The following is a 25,582-nucleotide window of genomic DNA, read 5'->3' on the forward strand; positions in this document are numbered from 1 at the left end:
AGAAATTTCTGGCCCACATCTACCCGTTGAAGACTGTAGAAGCAGAAGGTGCTAGTGGATGCTGGTCTTTCTTTCAGGGAGTTTTGTGTTTTTAGCCCATAATTCTTTGTTGCCTGCCCCCAGGGAAGATACCTTCATCTCTGAAGGCTTTAGGGGTTATAGGGAAGGGGGCAAATTTAAATATATCCTGGCCAGCCACCACTTCTTTAACATTTATCTATTTGTTTGTTTTGGTTTTTAAAAATAGTGCTTCTCTGTGTAAACAGTTCTGGCTGTCCTGGCACTTACTCTGTAGACCAGGCTGGCCTCCAACTCACAGAGATCCACCTGCCTCTGCCTCCCAAGGGCTGGGATTAAAGGTGAGAGCCACCATGCCCAGTCTTTATTTTTATTTTTATTCTTTTGGATTTTTCTAGATAGGATTTCTTTGTGTAGCCCTAGTTATCCTATAGATCAGGCTGGCCTTAAATTCAGAGATTTACCTACCTCTGCCTCCCAAGTGCTGAGATTAAAGGCATGCACCATCACCACCCAAAATTTTTTTTGAGATTATAATATAATTATATCAAATCTCCTCATTTTCCTCCCTCCTTCCAACTCCCCTTATATATCCCATCTTGCTCTTTTTCAAATTCATGACATCTTTTAAAATTAATTGTCACATACATGACTACACACACACACCTAAATACATAAGTACAACCTGCTCAGTCTGTATAATGTTACTTGTGTACATGCTTTCATCAGCCACTTTGAAGAGCCTATTAGCAGGGCTCTTGCCTGTCCCTCCTGCTCACAGTCTGAATGTTTTCTGAGGCCAAGCCAAGCTAGGCGGTTTATGTACAAGGGTTCAGATTATGGTTCTAATTCCAGTCTCTCAAGCTTCACTTGGTAGGAAGAAGTAGAAGGAAAGATTTATCAGACTTTGGGCCCTGCTAGCAGTCCAGCAATATTAAAGGGGGTTTAGGACTGGGCCAATCTGTAGTTCTAGCCCTGACAAAGAGAAGGAAATGAGGCATTGGGGTGGATGAGCTCTTGAGATACTGAGTTCCCATTTCCCTGTGGCATTAACCACTGAGGTCTCTCACTTCACCAGCCATCTGTAACCCTGATGTCTTTGGAGCACTGTTGCCTCCTAATTAACTACATACACCATTTTTTTTTTCTCATAGTATCTGGGGATGGCTGATTGGTGGGTCCAGCAGGTCTTTGCATGCCATGATCCGCATCACATTTGTCTACCCCCACTCTTCCCTCCAAGAAAGCTCCATTCACACTGCTTAGTTTTTTTTTTTTTTCCAAAAACACAATTTTAATAAGGAAACAACAGAAATAAAAGATTGTTCGCTGGCTGGAGCCCAGACCCCATATAATACATCATATGTACAAAGTGGCCTTCAGTCCGGGCTGGGCTTCCTCCTGGGGATTTCTGACTTCAGTTCTGTGCCACATTCCTGGGTCCTTGGACTTCTGCTCCTCTCCAGAATGTACCTGTGCTCTCCTGGCATGCCATAACACAGTGGCAGGGAGGGGCATGGTAAGTGGGTTAGAAGAGTGACTGGTGGGAAAGGGGGCATTTGTAACAGCCAGATACACATCAGGAAAGCTCTCTCCCTCCTCAGAGTAGAGGGACCATCATCTGGGAGCAGTAGGGTGTCCTGCTTTGGTGTGGAGCATGAGTGTTCAGTGAAGCCGGACCTGAGCTTGAGACAGAGTCCCTGAACCTTTTAGGATTCTTAAAATCATCACCTCCCTGGGATAGGGAAGAAGGCATAACTCCAATTCTGAGCATTTGGAGAAGGACTAGAAACCTCCCTGAGGGGCTGGTACTGGCATGCCAGGACTACCAAGAGGTTACCATTGAGAACAATTTTGGCCATTTGTCATGGCCTTGTGAGGGGCACCCTGGTTCCATTTCCACAGCTGCAAATGAGCTCTTCTAGAGTCCCCACATGCCAGGGCTGGACAGTGACTGTGGCTATGTGTAGAAAGTGCCCCTGCTCTGCCTGCAGCTTCGAATGTTGGCTGGTGGAAATGTGCCCCAGCTGTGTTCTACAAGTCAAGTGCCCCCTGGCTTGACCAAAGAAGCGCCCTAAGTGGGCAGTGGTGCCAAGAAAGAAGGTCACTGTGGGCATTGCAGGAGGGAAGGCCACAGTCTCTTGAGGGATTGGTGTTGTCTCTTCCCAGGTGGTATGTACAGGAGGTGAAGGGACAGCAGAGAGCCAGGAGCCCTGCCACTGGCCTGTGATGCTGGGCTGATGTGTGTCCCCGGGTGGCTCCCACCTAGATGGAAACTTCATATTCTCTCGTCTCCTGCAAAGGAAAGAGACTGCGGGGAGTTGGAAACTTTTAAAAGATTTGTTGGGCCAGAATCCACCTTCCCAAAGTGAAAGGGGGGCTGGGCAGGACCCACAGGCATACCCACCCAAGGGGGTAAAGAACTGAGTCCTGAAGAGGGATCTAGGCTAACGTGGATACTTACTCCAGTCTCATAGGTTGGGTTGTCAAATGCTGACTCCACCGTGATGCGGTTATAGGGGCGAGGGTGAGTTCGGGGAAGTTGCAGGGGACTTTTCCCCTGGAGCCTGTGAGGACAGAGGAGCTGTGAGGCAGGAGTGCAGGGCAGGAGTGAGTGGGTCATATAAAACAGGAAGAGAAGCCAGACTCACCTGGAGAAGTAGAGGTACACACCTCCCACCAGCAGCACCATGGCTACCAGTGGTAGGAAGATGGCAGCTGCCATGTGGGCAGCATCCAGGGCAGTGGAGGTAGCAGGTGCCTTGGCCACTGAAAGCAAAGGGTGGGTAGGTTTGGAGCTGATGTCCCTGTCCCTTGGGACCTATGTCCCCTCCCATCTCAAGGGCATTCAGAGACCAGACTTCATTAGCTGGTGAGGGTAGGGAAGAAGCTTTATGTCCTGCTAGGCCCAAGCTGTTCTTTCTCTGCCTTCCATTTGTGGGAACCCACAGCCTGGGAGCTGTGGGAACCAGGTACAGGAGGACCACATATCTGGCTCTCAAGCATGGGGACTCACCATCCAGGCTACGGCTGTTGTAGAACCCATCCAGAGAGGCTGGAACAAGAGGGGAGGGCCAAGGGCAGTGGGTAAGCCTGATGAACCAAATCACCAATGCAAGGAGCACAGAAGTGGACTGGTCATGCGGGAGGAATTGATCAGGGAGAGCCCACTCCTGCATTGCCTTAGTGATGTTCAATCAGAGACACGAAGAGACTGGGGGACAGGAGAGGGGGGTGGGCAGGTGCTTCCAATTCTCAACATGGAATTGCTTTACTACAGTAATTCTATGGTCCAGAAGGGATTTTCGGGGAATAGTGGCACTCACCAGCCCTACAGATGGGTGGGGGGTCACTCCAGTGCGAGGGGTGTCCAGGTACACATTTGATGCTGGCCTGGCCCTTCAGCACATAGCCAGGGGCACAGGAGAAGTGGATGGTGGCCCCTGCTGGGTGAAGCCGCTTCTCAGGACTGCGGGCACCATTCTCAGGGGCTCTGAGGCCATGGCATGGCTTGAACTGCTCCACTGCAAGGCAGGCAGAGTCAGGTGACGGTATCAGGTCCCTCTCCTTCTAAAGGGCCCCCTCCTACACATTTGACACTTACAGAGACATTTGGGGGCCCTGTCACTCCACTTGGGGCTGCCAGCCTGACGATCGTGGCAGGTGAGGACGGCACTCCCCGTCAGCACAAAACCCTGCTCACAGATGTACTGCACAGTTGCCCCCACAGGAAACTTGGGGCTGGATATGAGGCGTCGGCTGTGTTCCACATCCCCTGGGTCATGGCAGGATGTCACTATGGATGGACAAGGGAGGAGGAAGGCAGGGAAGGCTCAGCATCTGACGGTACAGCTACATAAACCCGGCCTGGAGGTGCATGCCTGTAACCCCAGCACTCCAGAAGGTGGGTGCAATCCCAGCACTAAGAAAGTGGAAGTAGGAGGATCAGAAATTCAAAGTAATTCTCAGTTTCATAGGAGCTTGAGGCCAGTCTAGGCTAGAGACACTGTGGGAGTGGGACAAAAGAAAGGCCTGGTCACCCTGGTTTTCCTCAAAAGTAGCTGTCACAGGCCAGCTACTACCAGGCTTCATGACTCTACTGTCACTTGAATGTCTACATCTTTCTTTTTTGGCAGTGCTAGAACCCAGGACAGCATGTATGCCAAATGGTACTCTACCACCGAGGTACATCTCTAGCCCTTTTTTGTTTTCTCGCTTTGTTTTTTTTTTTTTAATTTATGTATGTGTGTGTGTGTGTGTATGTGTCGTTTATGTGTACTGCATAAATGTAGATGCCCACCAAGGCTAGAAGAAGGTGTTGGATCCCCTGGAACTGGCTACAGGTGGCTATGAGCTACCTGATGTGAGTGCTGGGAACCAAACCTGGGTCTTCTGCAAGAGCACTAAGTTCTCTTAACCACTCAGCCACACCCCCACCTGGTACCTTTTGGAGGGAGATAAATGCCTCACACTATACCTCAGGCAGTTTTCAAATCCTTGATCCTCCTGCCTCAGCTTCCTGAATGCTGAGGTTCCAGGAATGTGACACACCATGCCTGACTGTGCCTACCATTTTGCTGATGTATCCTTTTCCCACCCATTGAGGTCAACAAAGCCATACATTCCCTTCCCATGCAAGCACAGTCTGGTCATAAGTCAGCCAGGAAATAAATGCAGTACTTATCTGGAAGTCCTGTGACAATGGATCATCTCCATTTCACAGATAAGGAGACTGAGGGGACAAGTCAGAAGAACAAGAATGCTAGCAGAAACAGGACCAGGGCCAGATTTTCTCTTAGAACCTGGGAGTCAAGGTAGGCGGGCCTATGGGGACAGGCACACTCACCCCTCTGGCATGAGGGCAGGTCCTCACTCCAGCTCAGGTCCCACTGGCACATGAGAATACTGGATCCCACCACCTGGTAGCCAGGGTAGCACTGGTAGGTGACCACTGTGCCATGTACCAGCTCAGGCTGTGACGGGCTCTTCCAGCCATTGGGGATCTCAGGTAACTCGGGGCATGTGTCATTTCGGGGCACCTCTGGGGACACAGAAGCAGGGAGATGCAGCCCCTTGGCCAGTACCAACTCTTAGGTCCCTTTGGTTCCTGCAAATTATCCTGAGCCTAGACTGGCTTGGAAAGACTCAGTAACTAATCCTCCCTTCTGAAGCCCCACCCTCATCCCCTGACATTGCTGAGTCTCCAAGATTTCAGGATTGTCATCTTGGCTTTGTTGACTCTCAGAAGCACTTGGCCAGCTCCTCAGGCCTGAGAGATGGGTAAAGCAGGGTGACGGTGAAGGGAATCACTTCTGTTCAAGACTGCCAGGAAGGAAGGCACCAACACTTTCTGTAGTTAGGAAGTTCTTGCTGCCTTCCCAAATCTCTCCTGCTCTAACCAAATGCTCGTGGTGATGCCTGGTGCCTTCCCAGGTTTTGCTCATCAGAATGAGCATCCAGGCTCCTTGTTGCCCTCTCTTTGACTTGCCATGATTTGGGAATCTACAATCCAAGTCAGACAGAGACAAGCTCACCAAAGAAGTGGATGACAAATCCCTGCTGGTAGCCTAGCGCTGAGGTCCCAGGGTCTGACTGGAACTGGATGGTGACATCAGCCATGGAGGTAAAGAGCTTGAAGTGGCCACGGGGCCCTGAGTATTGGCCCAGAACCCGGGCTGTCAGGTCATCCCCATCGTAGAAGGTCAGTACATCCCCAGAGCCTATGCGCAGCCTGTAGAGGAGGAGGGTCAGGGCAGGACAGGCTGGGGGAAGGGCCCAAGGTGGGCTGGACAAGAGGTGTTCCCAGCCTCAGGAGCCTGCTTGCCTGACCCGAGGCACTCACACTCGGATGTCCAGCATGATGCGCTTGTCCTCCTCCACGTGCACACCCCAGATGCAGTCCTGCCCGCGGCCATACGGCTCTGGCCAGTTTGGAGAGAGCACCACACCTGCAGAGTCCGTGATCTCCCCGCTGCACACAGCTGCAAGGAAGGGGAGGCCAGGAAGGCCCGTTCTCTCCAATATGGTGTCTTGGGGCTACCACCTGCCCCCAAAAGTGCCCACCCTACTGCTAGGGGTCCCCACCTCCTCCCTCAAGGAGAAACATCAATTATACACAACAGGGCCTCTGGCCCCTGGCTCTGTGGCCGGCTCCTAGGCACCCACCCTGCTTGCTGCCCTGGCAGACCCACCCACCCACTGGTGCCTGCTGACCTCGGCAGGCTGGCTCTGTCTCGTTCCATTGGGGGTCATGGAGGTCCACACACTCGATGATGATGGAGCCCTGCTCTAGGGTGTAGCCAGGGTCACAGCTGAACTCCACAGTGGTACCCACAGGGTAGGAGGGTGCGCTGCTGCTGAAGTTGCCGTATTTGACAAAGGGCTCATAGCAGTGGCCCTGCTGAAAGGCTGTGAACCACAGGGCCCAGCCCAGCTCAGCCTCCACTGGGGTAGGCCAGAGGCCAGCTCTTCTCCTACTGCCCTCCTCAGGGCTTTTCTTCCTCAGTGCCAGTGTGTATCCTACACAGAAGGTGCTCGGTACCTTTTTGATGAGTAAAGAGCACGTGCATGTATGTGTGGGTCTAGAATGCCGCTTCCAGCAATAATCCCACTTCACCCCCACACCCAGTGTTGAGGCCTGATTTGCTTTTTTTTTTTTTTTTTTTTTTTTTTTTTTAATCCTGGAGAATTCATTCTCTTGGGCTAGAAATCTGTGGTTAAGACAAGGTCTCCTGCAAAGATGGGATGGGAATCTTGGACTGGAAGGAAGGGGCAGGAAGCAGGTGCTGAACTTGGAACGAGTGACAGAATGCAGCTAGAGAGGGGAAGGTAGGGGAGAAAGAGTCTAGCTCTCTGGTTGCGCTCCAGCAGGCTCACCCTCATAGCGCAGGGCCACGCCTGCAGCTGCCCCGCTGCTATCAGTACTAAACTCCACAAAGAAGTGTCTGCCAGAGCTGAGCAGGCCCTCAATGGGCAGGTATTCCACCTCGTAGGAATCGTACACCGGTGGGGCCTCCACGTTGTTCCCATTGCGGATGATGAGCCTGGGCCAGAAGAGCGGCAGCTGTGTGGTTGGCTCCCCCCCACCCCACCACCAACAGTGTAGGGTCAGGCACTCCCATCCAGCCAGGACAGCCCCTCACCTATCGTCATCTTCCGCCAGGGAGACCTTTTCAAAGTGCAGGTGCAGCCGCTGGCTCTCAGGAGCCTCCAGCAACCAGTGGCAGGTGAGGTTGTTGCTGTAGTTGCCCGGGAAGCCGGGAGAGACAATGCGGCCAGTGGTGGCATTTCGAATCACTCCGCCACATGCAGCTGTGGGTGACAATGAACTTACGCGCTCGGTCCCTGCCTTTGTTCTAAACATCCTCCAAAGCCTCTTCCCCACCGTGGCCCTGTACCCTCAGCATGGTGACTCTGAAAGCCAGTCTTGCATCCTGACTCTGCAGCTCCAAGCAGCCCAAACTTCGGAATCCTGCCTGCAGATCACCCGCCATCTCTAAGGCTGGAAGTGTGGCTTTCTTGGCAGTGACCAGATCTGTTGCTACCTGGCTGCGTGGCTGGGGGCAAGCTTCTTTTCCCTCTACCGACCTCTTCAGGAGGCTGACTCTGATTCTGCCATAACTAGGACCCACTTGGTTCAGAGACCATGTTTGTTTTTTTTTTTTGTTTGGTTGGTTTTGGAGATTTTTGTTTTGTTTTGTTTTGTTTGAGACAGGGTTTCTCTGTGAAGCTTTGGAGGCTGTCCTGGAACTCACTCTGTAGGTCAGGTTGGCCTTGAACTCACAAAGATCCGCCTGCCTCCTAGCACGCCTGCTAGGACTAAAGGCGTGCACTACCAATGCCCAGTAGAGGCCATGTCTTTTTAGATTGGGCTTCCAGTTGGTTTTCCATGTTGAGTGAGCAAGATGAATGCATGAATATAGAGAAGAGACAGGACCAATATGCCTTGGCAGATCACTAGCCACAGCTGGTTTCAGATACCTTCTGCAGTAGCTCTCCAGACATCACAACACTGCCATTCACTGGCTGATGCTAAGGAACTCTCAAACTGACCCCTCTGGCTGGGACTGCCTTTTCTTCCCCCAAGGAAAGGCTGAGCTCCTTGTGTGGGTTCAGTAGTGGTGGTTTCTGAGACATTCCAGCACAGAATTCACAGAAGGTGTGTGGGGCCAAGAAAGGGGCCTGAAGCAGGAAGCTGCTTCCATGCAGTTCTGGCTCTTCCCTGACACACAGCTCTTGGAGGCCAGACTATCATGGTCCGTATAGAGAGAGCACCATTTCCTTCAAAGCCTTCAGAAAGCAAAAGAATCAGTCTAGATCTGGGGCCTGGGATAAGTCTTGTCTCTTGTGTTCTACAGAGGAGCAACCTAACTTTCTGCTAGGTCTCAGCATGGAACTGTCTTCAAAAAGAACCCCACCCCATGTTTGACTTAGTCACCCAGTAGTTCACCATTGCCCTTCAGATGACGTTCTAGCTCATTATGACTGCAACTCTCTCCTTCCCTTTTCAGCCTTCCCTCCTTGAAACCTTCAGGCATACCCTACTAGATCATTCTGTTTCTGCATGCCTTCAAACCTTCAGGTATATCTTACTAGACCACCATGTTAATGCAGGCCTTCCCACGGAATCCACTAAAGTGCCCTGAGCTAATGTTTCTGGAAGCTCTCCAGGACATCTCTGTGGGAAGCCCTCCTGGTCTCCTCAGTTTGGAACTGATCACTCTTGCCCATATACCGGCCACACTGAGATCACCCCATTCCAGTGTTGTCTACACTAAACCACTCCCCAGCCTCCCCACTAGATGGCGCTCCTTGGAGGCAAGAGAATATGTCTTTTAGTGATCAGCACTAGGAAGAATATAAAATGACATAAAAGCCCAAGTCTCTTCCCCCAAAGAGACAAAAGCTAGAGTTGTCTGTCATGTGGCAAACCCAAAACTTCCTCCACGAGCCTTCTGGGTTTGTAGCCATCTCAGATCTTAGGGACTAGGAACCAGAGCTGGTGTCACTCAGCCTCATTCTGTCATCAGTGTCTCGGAACTTCCCTCCTCTCCATTCCCAAAGCCACTACACCCAGTTCAAATCCCCGCTACAGGATGGCCTCCCAGCCTTCAGACAACCATGGCTGGCTCTCTGGAGCAGTTCTGACTTCCTCCCCTTTCCTCAAAAAATACAACAACTGTGCACCTGGTGTCTTGGACTGGCAGTCCAGGTCCTTCCCACTGTCCACTCCACCTGGCTGTCTCCCATGCTCTAAACACCCTCTCTTTCCTGCCCCTCTATCATTGTCCACGTTGTTCCCTGCATGGAAATGCCAAACCTTCAGTGCTACCTCCTTGAGGGAGCTGTCTCAATACCAACTGGGAATGAGTGGTTGCTTTCTCCCCAGGTCAGTTCAACCCCCACCCTTTGACAAGGTCTATGTAGCTCAAGCTGTCCTTCATGCCTCAGCCTCTTGGGTGCCAGGATTGCAGTTGTGAATACCATGCCAGCCACTTTATGACTCTGCCTTGGTACCTTTTACTCCCTTCTTTAGAATTAGTGATCTATGCTTCTGGTTTATTTATTATTTTAAAAGATATATGTATGTATGTATATACATATGTCTGAGTGTGAGCTTGTACAAGTAAGTGCAGTGCTTGTGGCGACCAGAAGAGGGTGATGGATCCCCTAACTGGAGCTACAGGCATCTGTGAGCTGCCTGGTTGTGTGGTGGGAATAGAACGCAGGTCCTCTACAAGAATAGCTTATAGTCTTAACTACAGAACCATCTTTCCAGCATCTCCAGGCCCCCTCTCCTTTCCCTGTTCCCTGGAACTATTGGGGCTCTGAGGGGAGAAGCTCTGTTCGACTCAGACCCCTTCTTGGCTCCTCACCTTCTAAGGCAGTATTGTGATGCAGAGAGCTACTGCAGAGGGTATCTGAGGCCAGCTGTGGCTAGCAGTCTGCCAAGGCACATTGGTCCTGTCTTTTCTCTACATTCATGAATTCATCTTGCTCACCCAACATGGAAAACCAACTCTGAGCCCGGCCTGTGATGCTGACATAATGGATAATAAGGGTAGGTTGGCTCACTGGGCAGTGGTGCAAGCACTTTTAATCCCAGCACTAAGGAGCACAGGCAGGCAGATCTCTGTGAGTTCTAGGCCAGCCTGGTCTACAGAAACTCTACAGAGTTTCAGAACCTGTTCTGAAACTATACAGAGAAACCCTGCCTCAAAAAGCCAAGAAAAAAAAATGTAGGTTGGCTCAATACCACTGAGATGTGCAACCATCTTCTGGCTTCCTTATAGAAATAAGGGGAAGTTCCAGACATCAATGGAGATCTGAAATGACCCCCACTTCATTCCTCTTCTTGGCATCCAGGCTTTTCTGTGGGGACCCACTCACCAATGCAGACAGGCTCTTGGGAGTCCCAAAAGGGCTGGGTGGCATTGAGACAGGTGAGGAACCTGGCACCCTTCAGCTGGTAGCCAGTGGCACAGTGGTAGCGGGCACTGCCTCCTGGGTGGAGGCTGGTGACAGTCACATCTCCATAAGCTGGACGTCGGGGAAAGTGGCAGCTCAGGAGATAGGCTATAAAAGAGGATGGGTGGCAGTGAAGACGGGAAGAGCCTGCACAACCTGCTTCAGAGGAATCTTTCAAAGTTCTACAGAAGTGTCCCATTTGTTCCCTTGCAGGGGAACTACAGAGGACTCGGAGGCCAAGATTCTGGTCCAAGGCCAGTAACACATTGGACAGCCTGCCTAAGCTTTCTCTGTGGGATTCCTTTCTACTACTACTCCCACCCCAACTCCCAACTCTGTGTAGGCCTGGCTGTCCTGGAGCTTGCTCTGTAGACCAGGCTGAGGCTCTGCCTCCTGTATACTGGGATTAAAGGCATGCTCCACCACTACCTGGCTTTATTTTGGAGATGATATAATTACATCATTTTCCCTTCCCTTTCCTCCCTCCAAACCCTCCCACATTCCCCTCCTTACTCTCTTTCAAGCCCATAACCTTTTTTTCATTAATTGTTAGATGCATGCATGTATAAGCATATACGTACGTACATACATGCATACACACACACACACACACACACACACACACACACACATTGAAGCAAGGTTTCTCTGTGTAACAGACCTAACTGTCCTGGGACTTACTCTGTAGACCAGGCTGGACTCGATCTCACAGAGATCCGCCTACCTCTGCCGCCTGAGTGCTGGGTAAAGATGCGCACTACCACCACCTGACACATATATATTCTTAAACATGACTTTGTCAGTCTGTATAATGTTACTTGTATGTATGTTTTCGGGGCTGACCATTTGGTATTGGCTAACCAACTGCCGTGTTCTTCCCTGGGGAAGACTGTCTCTCCCCTCTCAGCATTCCCTAGTTGCCTGTAGCCCTTTGTGTATGGTGGTCTTTGCCCTGTCTATTTTGGCATGTCTATTGTTGTCCTTGTTTAGCTCATATTTAGGCAGTGGTATTGGTTAGACTTTATTGGTGTAGCTTCTGACATTACTATGAGTCATGACCAGTAAATGACTTTGAAAGACAGTGGGAGGGGTGTGAGAAAGTCACACTTCTTGAAAATTGGAGGTGGTATTAGCCCACTCTGGGAAATTTGGTTGCTTTTGGAGTTGTTATACCATATATGACCATAGAGTGGCAGCAAGTCCCATAAAATTGCGTGATAAACCCCAACTCTTAGGCTAAATCCCAGAAATGGCTTATAAATGGGGAGTCTGGCTTAAGTCTAAGAGGCAGGCGCGCCTGGAATAATAGCAGAGAGGAGTGCTGAGAAGGCTTGGCTGTGTCTCTGTGTGGCTCTATGTGACAAGAAAAAGGGGCTACCTTTGGGTAGCTGAGGTTCCAAAGCTCGAGGTGACTGTGACTCAGTTTTGAGGCTTTTCACACCTGTCTTATTCTTAGTTACTATGTGAAAACAGAAGAGAGTTCTGAGGGTGTGACCATAAGAGGCTAGTTGTGAATGGCAGGTGTTACAGGGCAATGCCTAGGAGATGGGCTCTGGGTTTAACTCAACTAGGACTCTGTAGGGTTTGCATGCAGACTTCACCACTTGCTGTGCTACCTTGGGCAAGTTATGCCTTTGCACCACGCCTTGGTTCCTTTGTTTAATCAGTGATTTAGAGTATCGCAACCAATGCTGGGCAGGTTAAGTGAGAGGCCATATGTGCAGTGCCTGGCACAAAGCACATACCTAACACTCCAGCCGACTGCTAATGTTTGCAGTCACGAGTCCTATGTAAGCATTTGCTGTACTTTCCAGCTCCTCACGTGCCTTCACACCCTTCTCACTTAGTACCTGTAATATACATGAAAGAAAGAAAGGTAGGGGCTGTTGACCCATTTTAAGAAAAGGAAACCTGAGGTTTGGAGGGACGGAGGTTCAGAGAGCCTGTGTACCCTTGTCATACTGCAAGTGCATGATGGGTAGGGATTTGAGTTCCTCAAAGCCCCCTGCTTCCTACCTGGTCCCAGTTAATATGGAACCCTGGCCCAAGGGGTCAGAGAAACCTGAGAGAAACAGACAAGGCTGGCCTTGGAGGTTGTTCAGCAGGTCACTTACTCCCCCTAGGCTAGGATAGGGAGGACTATACCCAGAGCAGAGGGATGAAGAGCTGACACCCTGGGAGCCGTAGGCCAGGTGTCAGATTCAGCACCTGAACTTTCATCTTCCCTGCAAATCCCAGCACAACCAGGGAAGGGAGTGGGCTGGGATGATGTGAAAGCAGGAGGCTAGTGGCATTGAGAGGCGCCCCCAGACTCCATAATGGGTAAGTGCCACTTCCCAAGATGAGCTTCCTCCTATTGCCATGACAACCAACTGTTCCCAGGGAGTCTGCACCACCACAATCTGTTGAGTTATTTTCTTGCTGTGGGCTGTTTCTGGAGCCAAGTCCAGTGCCAGGAATGCTTGGATGGAGGAGGGAGGGGCCGATCAGGCACTCTGCCTCCCCACCCAGCCTGGGCCAGGGCCAGAGGAGTCTAACCTGCCACAAGGCCTGTGTAGAAACTCATAACTGTGACCTCCTTCATCAGCTTGGACAGCGCCTGCATAGGCGTGGTTCTCGGCCCTCACTCAATCTCCTGGCATCTTTTTCTCCAGCCCACAAGAAGTGCCCGTGAGCACACGCCCCTCCTGTTCCCATCTCTGGGATCAGGGCTAATTACAGCCTATAATTAGGGGAATTACACTCATTAAGGAAAGAGCTGATCATTGACAAAAACTGGGCAGAGGAGGGAGGGCTTCTGGGACAAAGAGCAGGAGCGGGCCGGGCCAGCTCTCCTAGTCTCTCCTAGGGATCTCCTCCCTCTTGCTCCGCCTCCAGCCCCATTGCATTCTGCCACTTTTGTCTGGCCGCACAAAGAGGGGACTCGAGTTTTGTGCAAAGGAATTTGCAGCAAGAGAAAAGGTTACTGTGGCATGAAATTATGCCTGCTGCCAAGGAGGATTGATGAGCCATTAGGGAGGCTGGAGGGGCTGCCCAGGCGGTCATCCCTACCCTGGGTGGGGCCTTACCTCTGCTGAGAGCCTGAACAACCTCTGCCCACCACTAGGATCCCTGCTGTCACACCAGGCTGCTCCCCCAGTCTGGGTGACAAAGCCTTGACAAGGTGAGTAGGCAGGCTCCGAGCATCTCTAGCTCAAGAGGGCTTGCCCATCCATCAGTTCTTCCCCCACTACAGGGCTGCAGAAGTGGTCTGTGCCAATGCAAGACAATGCCTTGATTGTTCCTACCAATTATTTCCCTATTAGCACTCCAGGATCTGAATTAAAGTTAACCTGTGCAAAGTGTGGAACTGACTTCCAGCCCTGGGAGGGGGAGGGGCAGGAAGGACCCCTATGGGGAAGCAGCAGCTTTGCCTCCCTCCCTCATCAGGCAAACAGTGCAACACCAGTTTCCTTAATGGAGGACATGCTAAGCACTTTTTGTTTAACTTTTGTGGTTTAGCCTTATTTTACAGCAGGAAAGGGAGTGTCAGATAGTGATGGCCTTTGAAGAGTAGAGATGGAAAAAGAATTGAGGGTAGATGGAGAAGTAGGAAAGCATTTCATATGACAGACATTCATTTCCAGCCAGTGTGGTAGCTCAGGCCTGTAATCCTTACACTCAGGAGGCCTAAGCAGTAGGGTTGTGGGGAGTTTGAGGTCAGCCTGAGCTACAGTGCAAGACAAGGGCTAGGGAGATGGCTCTTAGGTTAAAAGTGTCTATTGCCAAGCTCAACAACCCAAGTTCAATCCCCTGAACCTACATGGTAAAAGAAGAAAACAACTTTCTCCAGGTTGCCCTCTGACTGTCCTGTATGTTTGTGTGTGTGTTCTGGTATGCGTTTGAGGCATGTGCTAAAAACTGCAAACAAGTATGTGAGGATGCTGGCTAATTCTGATGTGTGGTATGTAGACATCTTGGTTTTTGTACTTTTCTGTAGTTTTAATTATTTTCAAAATTAGTAAGAATTGTGGTCAAGGTGGGGACTTGACTCTAAAAATACTACAATAGGCCTGGTGGTGGTGGCACACACCCTTAATCCCAGCACTCAGGAGGCAGAGACAGATGAATCTCTGAGTTCAAGGCCAGCCTGGTCTACAGAATGAGTTTCAGGACAGCCAGAGCTACACAGAGAAACCCTGTCTCGAAAAACAAAACAAGCAAACCAATACAAAATTAAGTAGAGCAATTCTCAATCAAATGTTTTAAATTATTATTATTATTTTTGTTTGTTTGTTCATTTGCTCCTCAGTCAGAGAGTGGCCCATTTCATCATGTACCACACTCCTTCTCTGAGGCAGTCTGAGTTGCCACATGGGGCCTAGGCTAGATCCCAAGTGGGAAAGGAAAGCCAGTCTGGTTAGCTAAAGACCTCCAGATGGTCATTGTCAAGTCCCTTCAGCTCTTCCCCGACCTAGACTGTTACACCAAAGTCACCAGGAATAGCAGCCAGTCTTGGCTGGCTCCTTTCTCTCTCTGTCCCTCAGGCCTTACCTTGGTAGTGGAAATGGAAAGTGCCATGGCCAACAGGTAGTGGAAGGCTTTGGAACCTCAGGGCTGCTTGGTGAGTGGGGCTACGGATGACCTGGCCCCGCAGCAGGAAAGACTGGTTAGCCAGGGGCAATGGGTCAGGCCCCCCCAGGCCCTCCACAGTGATGGTGTCCCCTTCCTGAAGGCTGATGTTCTCCACCTGCAGGTGGATGGGAGAGAAGGGAGCAGGGCTATCAGGACTTCTTGTGCCTGATCCCTGCCACCCTGTGACTCCATCAGCCTCACTCATGAACCTCTTGTACACTGGAGCCCTGAGGCCCTGAACTAGGCACTTCACACAGAAAGAGCCCACCCCACCTCCTCATAAGTCAGAGATATTTAAGCATGTTACTCAAGTTCACACAGAGGTTAAGGGCCAAAGCACCAACCTACTTTCTACTGCTGCCTCCTCTGGGCTGTATTTTCTCATTTGTAGGTTTCATGCTACTGGAGGGTCTGGCCAGGAGTGTGAGGCCCTAAATATCAGACCCATGTGCCCAGCTTCCCCTGGTCATCCCTATTGTATGCTGCACGTACCCCTCATACCTGCCCTGCCTTGTAGTGAGCCACCTCTTCCCTCAACAGCAGCTCCCCAAGCTGCTGACAGTAATCTTGCTCACTATCTGGGCACCCAAAACATTGCCTCTTCCTTTGTACCCCGCATCCAATCAGTCATTTACTCTGTCAGATGGACTGCAGATCTGTAAACTCCATCCCGACTGCCACTTCCTTAGCTCATCACTATTATTGTTCACCTTGATCACCAAAGCAGCCTCCTTGCCTGGAGGACTTAACCCATCCCTCCCTTCACATCAATATTTTCTGAACTGAAGCTGTTAATAGTTGCAATCCCTGATGTTCATCACAGGGCTTTCTTGTTTAAATCACCCAGTATTTTTCCATTGAATCTATGAAGCCTGCAGGATTGGTCCAGACTCTCTGGCTGGCACTATATAGTCTGTCAAACATGGCCCCTACTGGCCCCTCAGCTTGGCCTTGCTTCTTGCCATGATACCCACTCTGATTGCGTCATTTGACTGGCAGAGGCCCCTTTGAGCCACCCTGTTCTTCAGACCCTTAATGCCGGAGCATGCTTCCGAGTGCCAAGCTTCCATTCAAGAATCAGAGGACAACAGACTCTGACTAGAGGACAAAGATGCTATGGGTTACTAGAAAGAGCACTGGACTGGGAGCTTAGAAATAGAGGGACTTATCTTCACTCCGTGTTCCTGGACAAGTACACTATTTGGGCTTCATTTTATTTTTTATTACTTTTAATAGAGTTTCATTGTGTGGCTCCAGGCTAGCTTCAAATTCGTGATCCTCCTGCCTCAGCCTCTTGAGTGCACCATGCCTGGAAGAGCTTACTACTCAAAATATGGCCCCTAGATCAGCAGCATCCACATCACATGGGTTGGGAATGTAGCTCAGTTGGCAGGATGCTTGCTTAGTGTACAAGCAGCCTGGGGTTTAACGCTGAATGCTACGTAAGCTGTGTGTGGTGGTGTATGCTGGTAATCCCAGCACATGGAAGGCGGATATAGGTGGTTCAGAAATTTAAGGTTACATAGCAAGTTTAACACCAACCCCTAAGGAGGAAGGAGGGTAAAGAAAAGAAACGGGGCAACCCTTAGACCCCACTTCAGATGCATGAACTCACACTCTGGTCTGAATGAGGTGCTCGAGCAATGGAAACAGATCCCTAAACTCTAAGTTCTATAGCTCATTGCTCTGATCGAATGATTTAAATGTTGGGCCTTCAAGAGTGAACCACCTGCTCTGGTTAAGTGGCACCCAGTGAGTCACCAAACCCTTCTAAGAATCTTATCTTCCAATATCTCAGCTGGTTCCTCTTCCTCCTCCTTCTCTTCCTCTTGCTCACTTTTTCTGAGAATGGTCAGACCTTGCCTCTCTCCCACTCCAACCCCATTGGTGGCTTCAGGTTGTTCAGAGGACAAGGTTCAAACTCCCCACAAACAATCAGCTCCAGAGTTTTCCCAGTCTCAGTTCCCTGTTGAGCAGTTACAAAAGTTCCCCTGGTTCCTATCTCTCTGGATATTAGCACAGGAATTACCTTTCTCCCTTTTCCTCCCTTGAGAGGCAGGCCTTCCTGTTTCCCATACCAAACCGTAAATCCCTCTTCTCCAGGCTTTCCACCAGACCACCTTCTCTTCATCTACACACTGAAGACCCATTGGGGATGCCCTCTTCTTAGGCCAGACTTAGCACAGAGGGGTAGAATGAAGGTACAGGCCTCTGAAGGCCTGTCCCTGTGAGCTGACAAGCGTGACATGTTGAGTCCAGTCAGGTCCAAAGACACAGGTGCTACCCCCGGCTCAGAGTGGCTGCTCTGATTTTGACTGAGGATAGACTTGTTCTAGGGACCACAGGGAGCGGGGCAGGGGAGGGGGGTGGCAGCAGGCAGCTGGGAGGAGAAGCTCCATCCCTGGCAGAGAGGAACTATCAGGTAGGGGTGTTGAAGAGAAGGCTCAAGGCAGGATACTGGGGCAAACCGCCTCCTAGTTTCCAGGAGCTCCCCGCCCAGGCACATTCAGGTTGTGGCTGCCTGACCATCTGTTGGGGACATCCCTCAGGGAATCCCTAGCAGGCGGAGGCTGGATGAGGTCCCTTCAAACTTGGAGATTGTGTGATGCTAGAGTTGGGAAAACAAGCCTCACACACGTGGAATCTGTAATTATCGAGAGATGCCAGGCAGCATACGATTCTGCCTTAAGTGGTACTGAATGCAGGCAGCAGGGATCCTCAAGGGGAGAGGGAGGGCTTGGCAGTTCCCAGATCAGCACGGTGCAGGTGGGTCTCAGAATGCATCCAAGAGCAGAGAGCTGGGTGTAGGAGGCAGAGGTATTGAAATCAAAGAGGCATTTCTCCCCCTAGTTTCTCACAGATTAATATATCCAACTTGACTTCTAACTTCCTGCACCTGATTTTGTTCTGGCGGCAGATGCACCAGCAATGACTGGTAAATGTGGTAAATGTGGTCAATGTGGTAAAAGAGGCTCAGAGAGGCTAAGGAACTTTGAGAAGGGCACACAGCTATTAGGAAGCAGAGTCTTGCTTTGCTGGAGGCACAAGTTAGTGTCTTTCCCCTCCCAGTCTCCTGGGAGTATCACCTGCAGAAATAGACTTCTAGACATCTTTATTCCCAGGCTCCAGGGCACTAGATTTAGCGGGGAGGTGGATTTTGGCTTGGCCTGCCCTGGCCTTTTCAAGATGTTGAGATTTGAGTTCCCATGAGCCATCCCTTCTCTGGCAATCTGTATAGCTTGGGAAATTTAGAGCTGAGTTCTCTGCAACCCCCTCTTTGGGCCCAGACAGGGGTTCTGGCTCCCAGCTCTGCCTGAGGGTGAGGGTTGGGATAAAGCTCCCCAGGCAGCCCTGGGCTAGCTGTGCTGTGTTGATCCTCTGGGTTTTGAGGACCCACTTGCAGGCCTGCTACAGAAGCTGGAATGTAATTTGTCACTTGTTGGAGGGCCAGGCTGACAGGGGCCAGACAGGGCTGGGTGTTGGACAAGGGGGGAGATGAAGTCTTGATGTAATTTGCAGGCATCTGAAGAGTCGGGGAGGCAGATTGAAATGTCAGCTCTGCTCATGAGAGCTGTCTTCCCACACCCCATCCAGTGACAGGAGGGGCCCTAGGAGCCCGGCAGCGGGCCCAGAAGCAGAGAGCTTGGAGGACAATTCCCATAGGACTCTGGGCTGTCTAGCACTACCCTGCCTGTAGAAGACCAGGGGGTTGATCAAAGAGAAAACGTGGTCATTTTGAGGGGGGATGGTTCTTCCTGGATGAAAGGGAGGAGGGCTCAGGTTGCCTTCTGCAGTCCCAAGGTCATATGTCTAATTAGTAGCATCTGACCAATATACACATTGCAGCGGTATGACCCTCCTAGGCAAGTAAGATGATGCTATCGTTGTTTTTAGTGGACACCAGGGTGAGCCTGTGTGTCACCCCCCCCCCCAGATTCTGGCCACTCCCACATCTAGCAAAGGCTGCATCTCATAGCTACCAGGAAGCAAGGCCAAGGCCCAAGGGACTACTGTGCAGCTGAGCTTAGGGAAGAGTGTCCTGAATCGGAGGGACTCAGTGGCAGGGACTGATTTAGTTTAACCTTTTATGGAGGGAGATACTGAGGCCCAGAGAAGGTCAGGGACTTAGCCAGTCACTAAGAGCTGGGCTACAGAAGGCAGAGCCAGATCTCAGTCCCTTGAGATCTGGTAACTTCTCTATACCTTGTGTGTGTGTGTTGCAATGGGGTAGGGGACTGCTTTAGGGATGGGATGAAGGACCTAAATCCATGGAGCCAGACTTTCCAGTTACTCTCACAGCCCTCACGATGGGCCCTCCCACAGTCAGGAAATAAAAGACTGCCTGGAACCACCATCCCAACCCATCACACATCACTGATGCTCTCATCAGAGCTGGTCCTGACCTGGCTCAGTGGGGTAGAGTGATCTGCCCATCAAACTGACAGCTGGCCTGAGGAAGCTGTATGCCAATGGGCCACCTGGGTATGAGGGCAGGGATGGTGGGCAGCTGTGCCTGGGTTCCAGATGGTACAGAGAGCAGCCAAGCCAAGATGGAGGCTGGCAGCGGGAAGGCTCTTAGAATGCCAAATAGAGTGAGAGGCAGGCACCAGGCTCATGAGAGACTGGCTACCCAGGGAGGGCACAGGACCCATGTGGGTCACAGGGCCCATGTCCTCTGACCTAAGGGATTTCTCTGGATCTTTCAGGAAAGAGCCCAGCTCAGTGCCCAATGCCCAGCTGTAGCAAGTCCGACTCCTGGGACTATGGAGGACCTGGCCTGGCCTCCTCTTAGATCAGACCCTCAGAGGGCATGGAGAACTACAACATCATGGAGAAAGGGGCAGGCATGGAGTGGAACAGACCGGGGAGGCCTTTTGTGGCCCAAACTGGGAGAACTAGACTTTCAGAGATTCTGTTATTCCCAGGCTGCACCTTAAACAAAACAACAAAGGGCAGATCAGAGGGCAGCCTGCGCCTGGGACCTGGCGGCCTGGTGAGGAGTGTGCTTTGTGGGCACTTAGTGCAATCCTTTCCCTGGCTCCTCACACCTCCCTTGCCCACCTCCAACTGGCACACACCCTGGTGATCCTGGTCCACACTGGGGTCACCCACAGTTGAGTCCCATCCCTGTCCCTCTTGCATCCACCAATGACAATGTTTTCCCTGGGAAACCTTCATGGGCCAAGCCTGTCACACCTGCTCCTCAGCCCAGGCAGTGAGTGGCTGCTAGCCTGTCACCCTACAGGCTTCCAAATGGGTGTGTTTAGTTCTAGAAAGCCCTTCCAGGTTGAGGAAGGACCCCAGAGCCTGGAACTCCACCTGTGTTCCAATCCCACCTGCCCTGAGCATCCCATGGTCACTGCGTATAATTTCCACCACCGCCCCCGCCCCCGAACAGGGATGACTAGGACATGGTGTTCAAATTTTGTGAAGCAAACATGTTAACCAAAGGCTTAACAATTAACTTAGGCAAATACCTTTCCTAGCCCAAGCCTCAGTTTTCCCAGTTATGTAGTGGGTATATTGGCCTATAGCATCGGTAACTCTACAGGTCCTAAGTGGCCTGTGCAGTGTATCTGAGAGGTCTAGATCTAAGGGAGACAGTCGGGAATAGCCCCAACCTTATTTCCTGCTGTTCCATTTTTTTGTTCCTTCCAAAAAGTAGGTGGTGATCTGGCTGTGGTCACTGTGCCCACCCCCCCTTCAGATTCTGTCTCAGGCTGCATAGTCCTCAAGGACTCTGCTTGTATGGGGATGAGATGGAGGGTGAGCCAGCACACGCCATGTTTCCTGATGGCAGTCCAGGGCTGTGGCTTTCGTCTCAAGGTTGCCTGGTAACCGCTTCTGCATTCTGATGAAAAAGTGTGGCAGTGCCAGACCCAGGGCTGCCTGAGGAGTGGGCAACCAGGGTGGGACTTGGACTTAGGCTAGGGCCAGGTTAGGTGCAGGCAGAGGCATCAGGACATCTTGCCCCCCCCCAAGATGGTGGGACCAGGGCTGTAAGATTTTATTGGGTGGCAGAGTTGAGGGACAGGGAAAACTAGTCCAGGTTTGCAGTGGGGTATCCAGTCTGGTATTTGCCCCCTCCCATCTCCTTCCTCACACCTGCAGCTGGCACCTTCTACCCTGTGAGCCACAGCCGGTGCCACCTCTCATTTGGTGATGATTTTACATTAATTACCTTAATTAAGCGGTGCTGAGTGCTAATGGCTTGAGGGGGGGGTGGCTGCTTCTAATTGCCCTTCTAGTCAGCCCAGAATGAGGGGCCTGGAGCTCTGTAGAACAGGAATAAATCCTTACAGAAAGAAGAGGGGAGGCTAATACCAGTAGGAGAGCCCCTGCCTCCCTTTCGTGGTTGAGACCTGAACCCGACTGCCCCAGAGGGGACAGCTGGAGGTGCTGGCTGCCTGCCCAGATCCAGGGCCTGTATGAGCTGGGACAGGTGGGAAGCAGGTCCAGAGTTGGTGAGTAGGGAGCATGGAGGTGCTTTTCAGGCCCTGACCTCCCTTCCTGTGGCTTCCTGGCTCTCTGCCCACTTCCCTCAGATAGGTAAAATGCTTTCCTTTCCAAGTTCAACATTCTTTAAGACGCCAGTCAAATGTCCGTGTTTTTTCCTCTACACTCATGCTGATCCCTTGTACTACAAAGTGCCCTTCTAGCATCTCACAGTCCAACCAGGGGGGTGGACAGCTACAAACAGAGCATAGAAGGAGAATGGCAAGAGATACGGTAAGAACGCCCAGAGAAACCGATACCAGATGTGGGGTCCTACGTTTGTCCAGTCAAAGGAACTGACAGGTGTGTGTCACCGGGGCTCATGGGAGAAGAAGCTGTAGTCCATTCCATCAATTACAGGCTGTTCATAACAAAGAGGGAGCTGGGTATGAGACAAGAAGTAGCCAAGGTGGGCCCAGGGCTGCCCAGATGCAAGGCCCACTGGGGCAGGGTAGGAGACAAGAGTGTTATATTCTCATCTGAGAAAATGACTGCCGTATGGGGAGGGGAGGGTAACAGGGAACATGTGAGGTGGCCACTAAGTCACAGGGAAGGATGATTGGTGGGCCACAGTGTTTGGGGTGATGGAGGAAGAGAAGCAGGGGAGTATGAGGGTTTCCAGGGCAGTTGTGATGACAAGAGTTTGGTTGGACTAAGAAAAATACCAAGAGGGCCCTAAGTTGCTCAGGAGACAAAAGTCCACATAGTATCATGGTGGCCCTATTCCAGGGTTCTGACCTGGATGTAATGGGATGAAAAGCAGGTTTGGGGCCATAAAAGGAAAGGTCTGGCCTTGTAGAAGCTGAAAAGCCTTTAGAACTTTGGTGAAGATGTTCAGGCTCAGGTCTGGGACTTCAGGGCCTTCTGAATCCCAAGGAAAGGATGAGCTGTGAGGAGACTAGGGACAGATTTGACCATGGTATAGCCATGTCAATCTTCCCCACATCTTCCCCAGGACCCAGCACTTGCTACGTATTTATGGACAGGAATGAAGACAGAAACAGGTGCATGAATGAGGCGCTACAACTTCTTCACAGGTGGTCCTGTATTATCTCCACTCCCACGTGGCTTCAGATGCAGAACTCATACTTACCCAGTCTCCTGACTGCCCAAGGCTAAGTTACTCTTCAGGTTCTCTTAAGCCATTTATCAAGCCTAAGGAAGAGGCTAAGCGCACTTGTTGTTTCCTGGAGCTCTCCCAGGCATTGCTGCAGGTGCACAAGGCGGAATCCAACCATGGTTTTGGTCTATCTCAAGCCATAGGTATCCCCTCCACCTGACCCTAAGCATTTCCATCTCTCCCCATACTAGGCCCCTTTCTGGAAAAGGGCAGCTTTACTTTTGATGGATCCAGATCACTCACCTTGATCTCCACTCCATAGCCAGGATAGACAGAGATGTAGTAGAAACAGTCCAGGCCAACATCAGAGGGTGAGCTGGGGGCCGGGGGGGAATCCAGAGAGCCCTCTGGGCCTGAGAAATTCCAGCTACAGGGGCCTGGGAGACAGGAGGAGACATGAAGCTAAGGTGGGGTAGGTTCAGCTATAGCTGAAGTGTGTGTGTGATGAGGGCATCAGATCTTCTGGAACTAGATTTACAGATGGTTGTTAGTGTCCATGTCAGTGCTAGGAACCCCAAGTGCTCTTAACTGCTAAGCCATCTCTCCAGCCCGAGGTAGGCTTCTTAACCATTCCTTTACATCTGAGACTCAGAGAGACTGAATAAACCCCCTAGGGTTGTGTTAGAGTTGGAAGAATTAGAACTTGGATCTATCATACAGTTCCAATCCACCTACTTTATATAAGATGACCCTTGGTGCAAAGGGTAGGGTAGATTGGTGCAATGTCAGAAACAGGCATTTAGGGATCATGGTGTGCCCTCCACCCTCACTTTCAGCCCTGCCAGCCAGCAGGTAGCTGACCTGGTGACTGCACTGTGGTGATGGTAGTGGTAATGATGGTGGTGGTGGTCTCTTCGTCATCCCCTGAAGCCGTGGAAGTGGCAATGGTCCCCTCGATACCAAGCCCTGTGGTCTGAGACATGACCTCTGGAACCCAAGGTCTGCCCATGTCTCCAGGACCCTCCTGGGTCGGAGTCCATGTCCGGCTGGTGGGTGTCGTACTGGGTCTGTCCTCTGGGTGCAGGGTGGGCACTGCCATACTAGGCCCTGGAGGTAGAGGGGATGTTATGGGAAGCTCAGGGGACTCCGACTCTGGGTTCCAGGGCTTCTCCCTGGAGTGGGGCTGAGTGGGTACTGCAGCCACAGCGGGCGTCGGACTGGTAAAAACCGGGCGGTTGTCCTGGTTGGCCAGGCGCGGGAGGGGGCTTGGAGTGGAGGGTGTAGGTGATTCGGGCTGGAAGGGCAGTGCCGGCCTCAGGGCTCCTTCAGTCCTTTCTATTCCCTCTTGAAGGAATTCCTCCAGAAGTGGGTGGTGGTTGAGCAGTTTGAGGGTGGGAGCTGTGGTAACGAAGTGGACGCCTCGGTCTGGCTGCTCAGGTGTTGGGGCTGCGGTCAGCTCCCCATCCATCTCCTTGATGCCTGTGGCCTGACCTTCCCCCACGATGGGAGCCTCTGAGGAGAGTCCTGAAATAATAATAATGAATGATCAGAGGTTCTCCTGCTACGCCACAGTGAACAGCGTCCCACCCAGCACAGGCAGGGGAAGATCCATCTTGGTTTTGACAGAGAGCCTTGGTGAGTGTGCTCACTGTTGAGAATCATGGAGCCATAAAATTTTAGAGCTAGAAGCGAGGTGATATCACATACTTCAAAAATGGCACATGAGCTATTCTTTCTCCTCCAGCAACCAAGACAGACATTACAAATCGATCATTGTACTATTTCCTGCAGTTTCCAGATTCAGCTTCAGAATCCTTCTCAACACAGAATGCTAGGAAGCCAGAATGTGCCAAATATATATTTGCCATTCCTAATTTTCCTCAAAGACCTTATTTTACTAATGAGGAGAGAGTCATGAAAAGCAAGTGCTAGGTCTGGGGCTGAGGCTCAGCTGGAAGAAGGCTTTCTTAACAAGCATAAAGTGCTGGGTTCGATCCCAGCACTGTATAAACCAAGTGTGATAGCTCACACCTGCAATCCCAGAAGGAAGACCAGAAATTCAAGGTCAGTTTCAATTACATAATGAGTTTGAGGCCAGCCTAGGACAGGAGGCGCTGTCTTTTTAGTTTTGTTTGTTGGTTTGGTTTTGATTTTTCTTTTTTGAGACAGGGTTTCTCTGTGTAGCTTTGGAGCCTGTCCTGGAACTTGCTCAGTAGACTAGGCTGGCCTCAAACTCACAGAGATCTTCCTGCCTCTGCCTCCTGAGTGCTGGGATCGAAGCACTGGCTCAGAGGTGGGTGAGCTGTGCTGGTCCATGTCTTTGACCCTTTAATCCCAGCACTCAGAAGGCAGAGGCAGGCAGATCTCTGTGGGTTCAAGGCCAGCTTGGTCTACAGAGTGAGTTCCAGGACAGTCAGGTTAGTTACACAGAAAAACCCTATACTGAAAAAAAAAAAAAAAATAAGAAAGAAAGAAAGAAAAACATATGTAGGGGCACTGTTGGTTCAAGCATACAGGGGACAAAGGATTTAGGGCAAGCCTGGTCTATATAATGAGTAGGATAGCCAGGACTACATAGAGAGACCCCACACATACGGAAGTGCTTTGTTCAGAGTCATATAACCTGTAAAGTGGGAGAAGCAAGGATTTTAACAAGAGTGATGTCCTTCACAACAGTGACTTTTCTGGCTGAAATTACAAAACATTCAAATTCATGTCCTATTCCCAGAGAAACTGCTGGCCATTTGTTTCGGGAAATGTATCACATATTTGGAATCTTATTTTAGATCTTTTCATGCTTGCTACTTTGCTTGGCCCCCCATGGAATCCAGTTCTCTAATGTCTCAGGGAATGGTTTCTGTCCTCCGTTTCCTGATTATTATTATCATTATTATAAACAGGGTTTCTCTAAGTAGTTCTGGTTGTCCT

The 25,582-nt window shown here is 50.9% G+C and overlaps 1 protein-coding gene across 1 annotated transcript in view; it reads right to left on the reverse strand.

Annotated features, from left to right (window-relative positions):
- Positions 1-2,265: 2,265 nt before the first annotated feature.
- Positions 2,266-25,582, reverse strand: part of Sez6 (seizure related 6 homolog) — a 44,165-nt gene continuing 20,848 nt past the window's right edge. The window contains exons 2-17 of the mRNA XM_051179928.1: positions 23,516-24,178; positions 22,958-23,091; positions 15,019-15,214; positions 10,408-10,593; positions 7,161-7,329; positions 6,895-7,061; positions 6,232-6,426; positions 5,861-5,999; positions 5,553-5,749; positions 4,865-5,059; positions 3,623-3,814; positions 3,345-3,542; positions 3,035-3,073; positions 2,670-2,787; positions 2,483-2,585; positions 2,266-2,313 (exon numbers count right to left, since the gene is read on the reverse strand). Of these exons, the coding sequence (XP_051035885.1) occupies positions 2,284-2,313; positions 2,483-2,585; positions 2,670-2,787; positions 3,035-3,073; positions 3,345-3,542; positions 3,623-3,814; positions 4,865-5,059; positions 5,553-5,749; positions 5,861-5,999; positions 6,232-6,426; positions 6,895-7,061; positions 7,161-7,329; positions 10,408-10,593; positions 15,019-15,214; positions 22,958-23,091; positions 23,516-24,178 (2,921 nt within the window). The 3' untranslated portion in view covers positions 2,266-2,283. The remainder of the gene's footprint in view (positions 2,314-2,482; positions 2,586-2,669; positions 2,788-3,034; positions 3,074-3,344; positions 3,543-3,622; positions 3,815-4,864; positions 5,060-5,552; positions 5,750-5,860; positions 6,000-6,231; positions 6,427-6,894; positions 7,062-7,160; positions 7,330-10,407; positions 10,594-15,018; positions 15,215-22,957; positions 23,092-23,515; positions 24,179-25,582) is intronic.

Source organism: Phodopus roborovskii, unplaced genomic scaffold, assembly GCF_943737965.1.
Source record: "Phodopus roborovskii unplaced genomic scaffold, PHOROB, whole genome shotgun sequence".
Taxonomy (NCBI): Eukaryota; Metazoa; Chordata; class Mammalia; order Rodentia; family Cricetidae; genus Phodopus; species Phodopus roborovskii.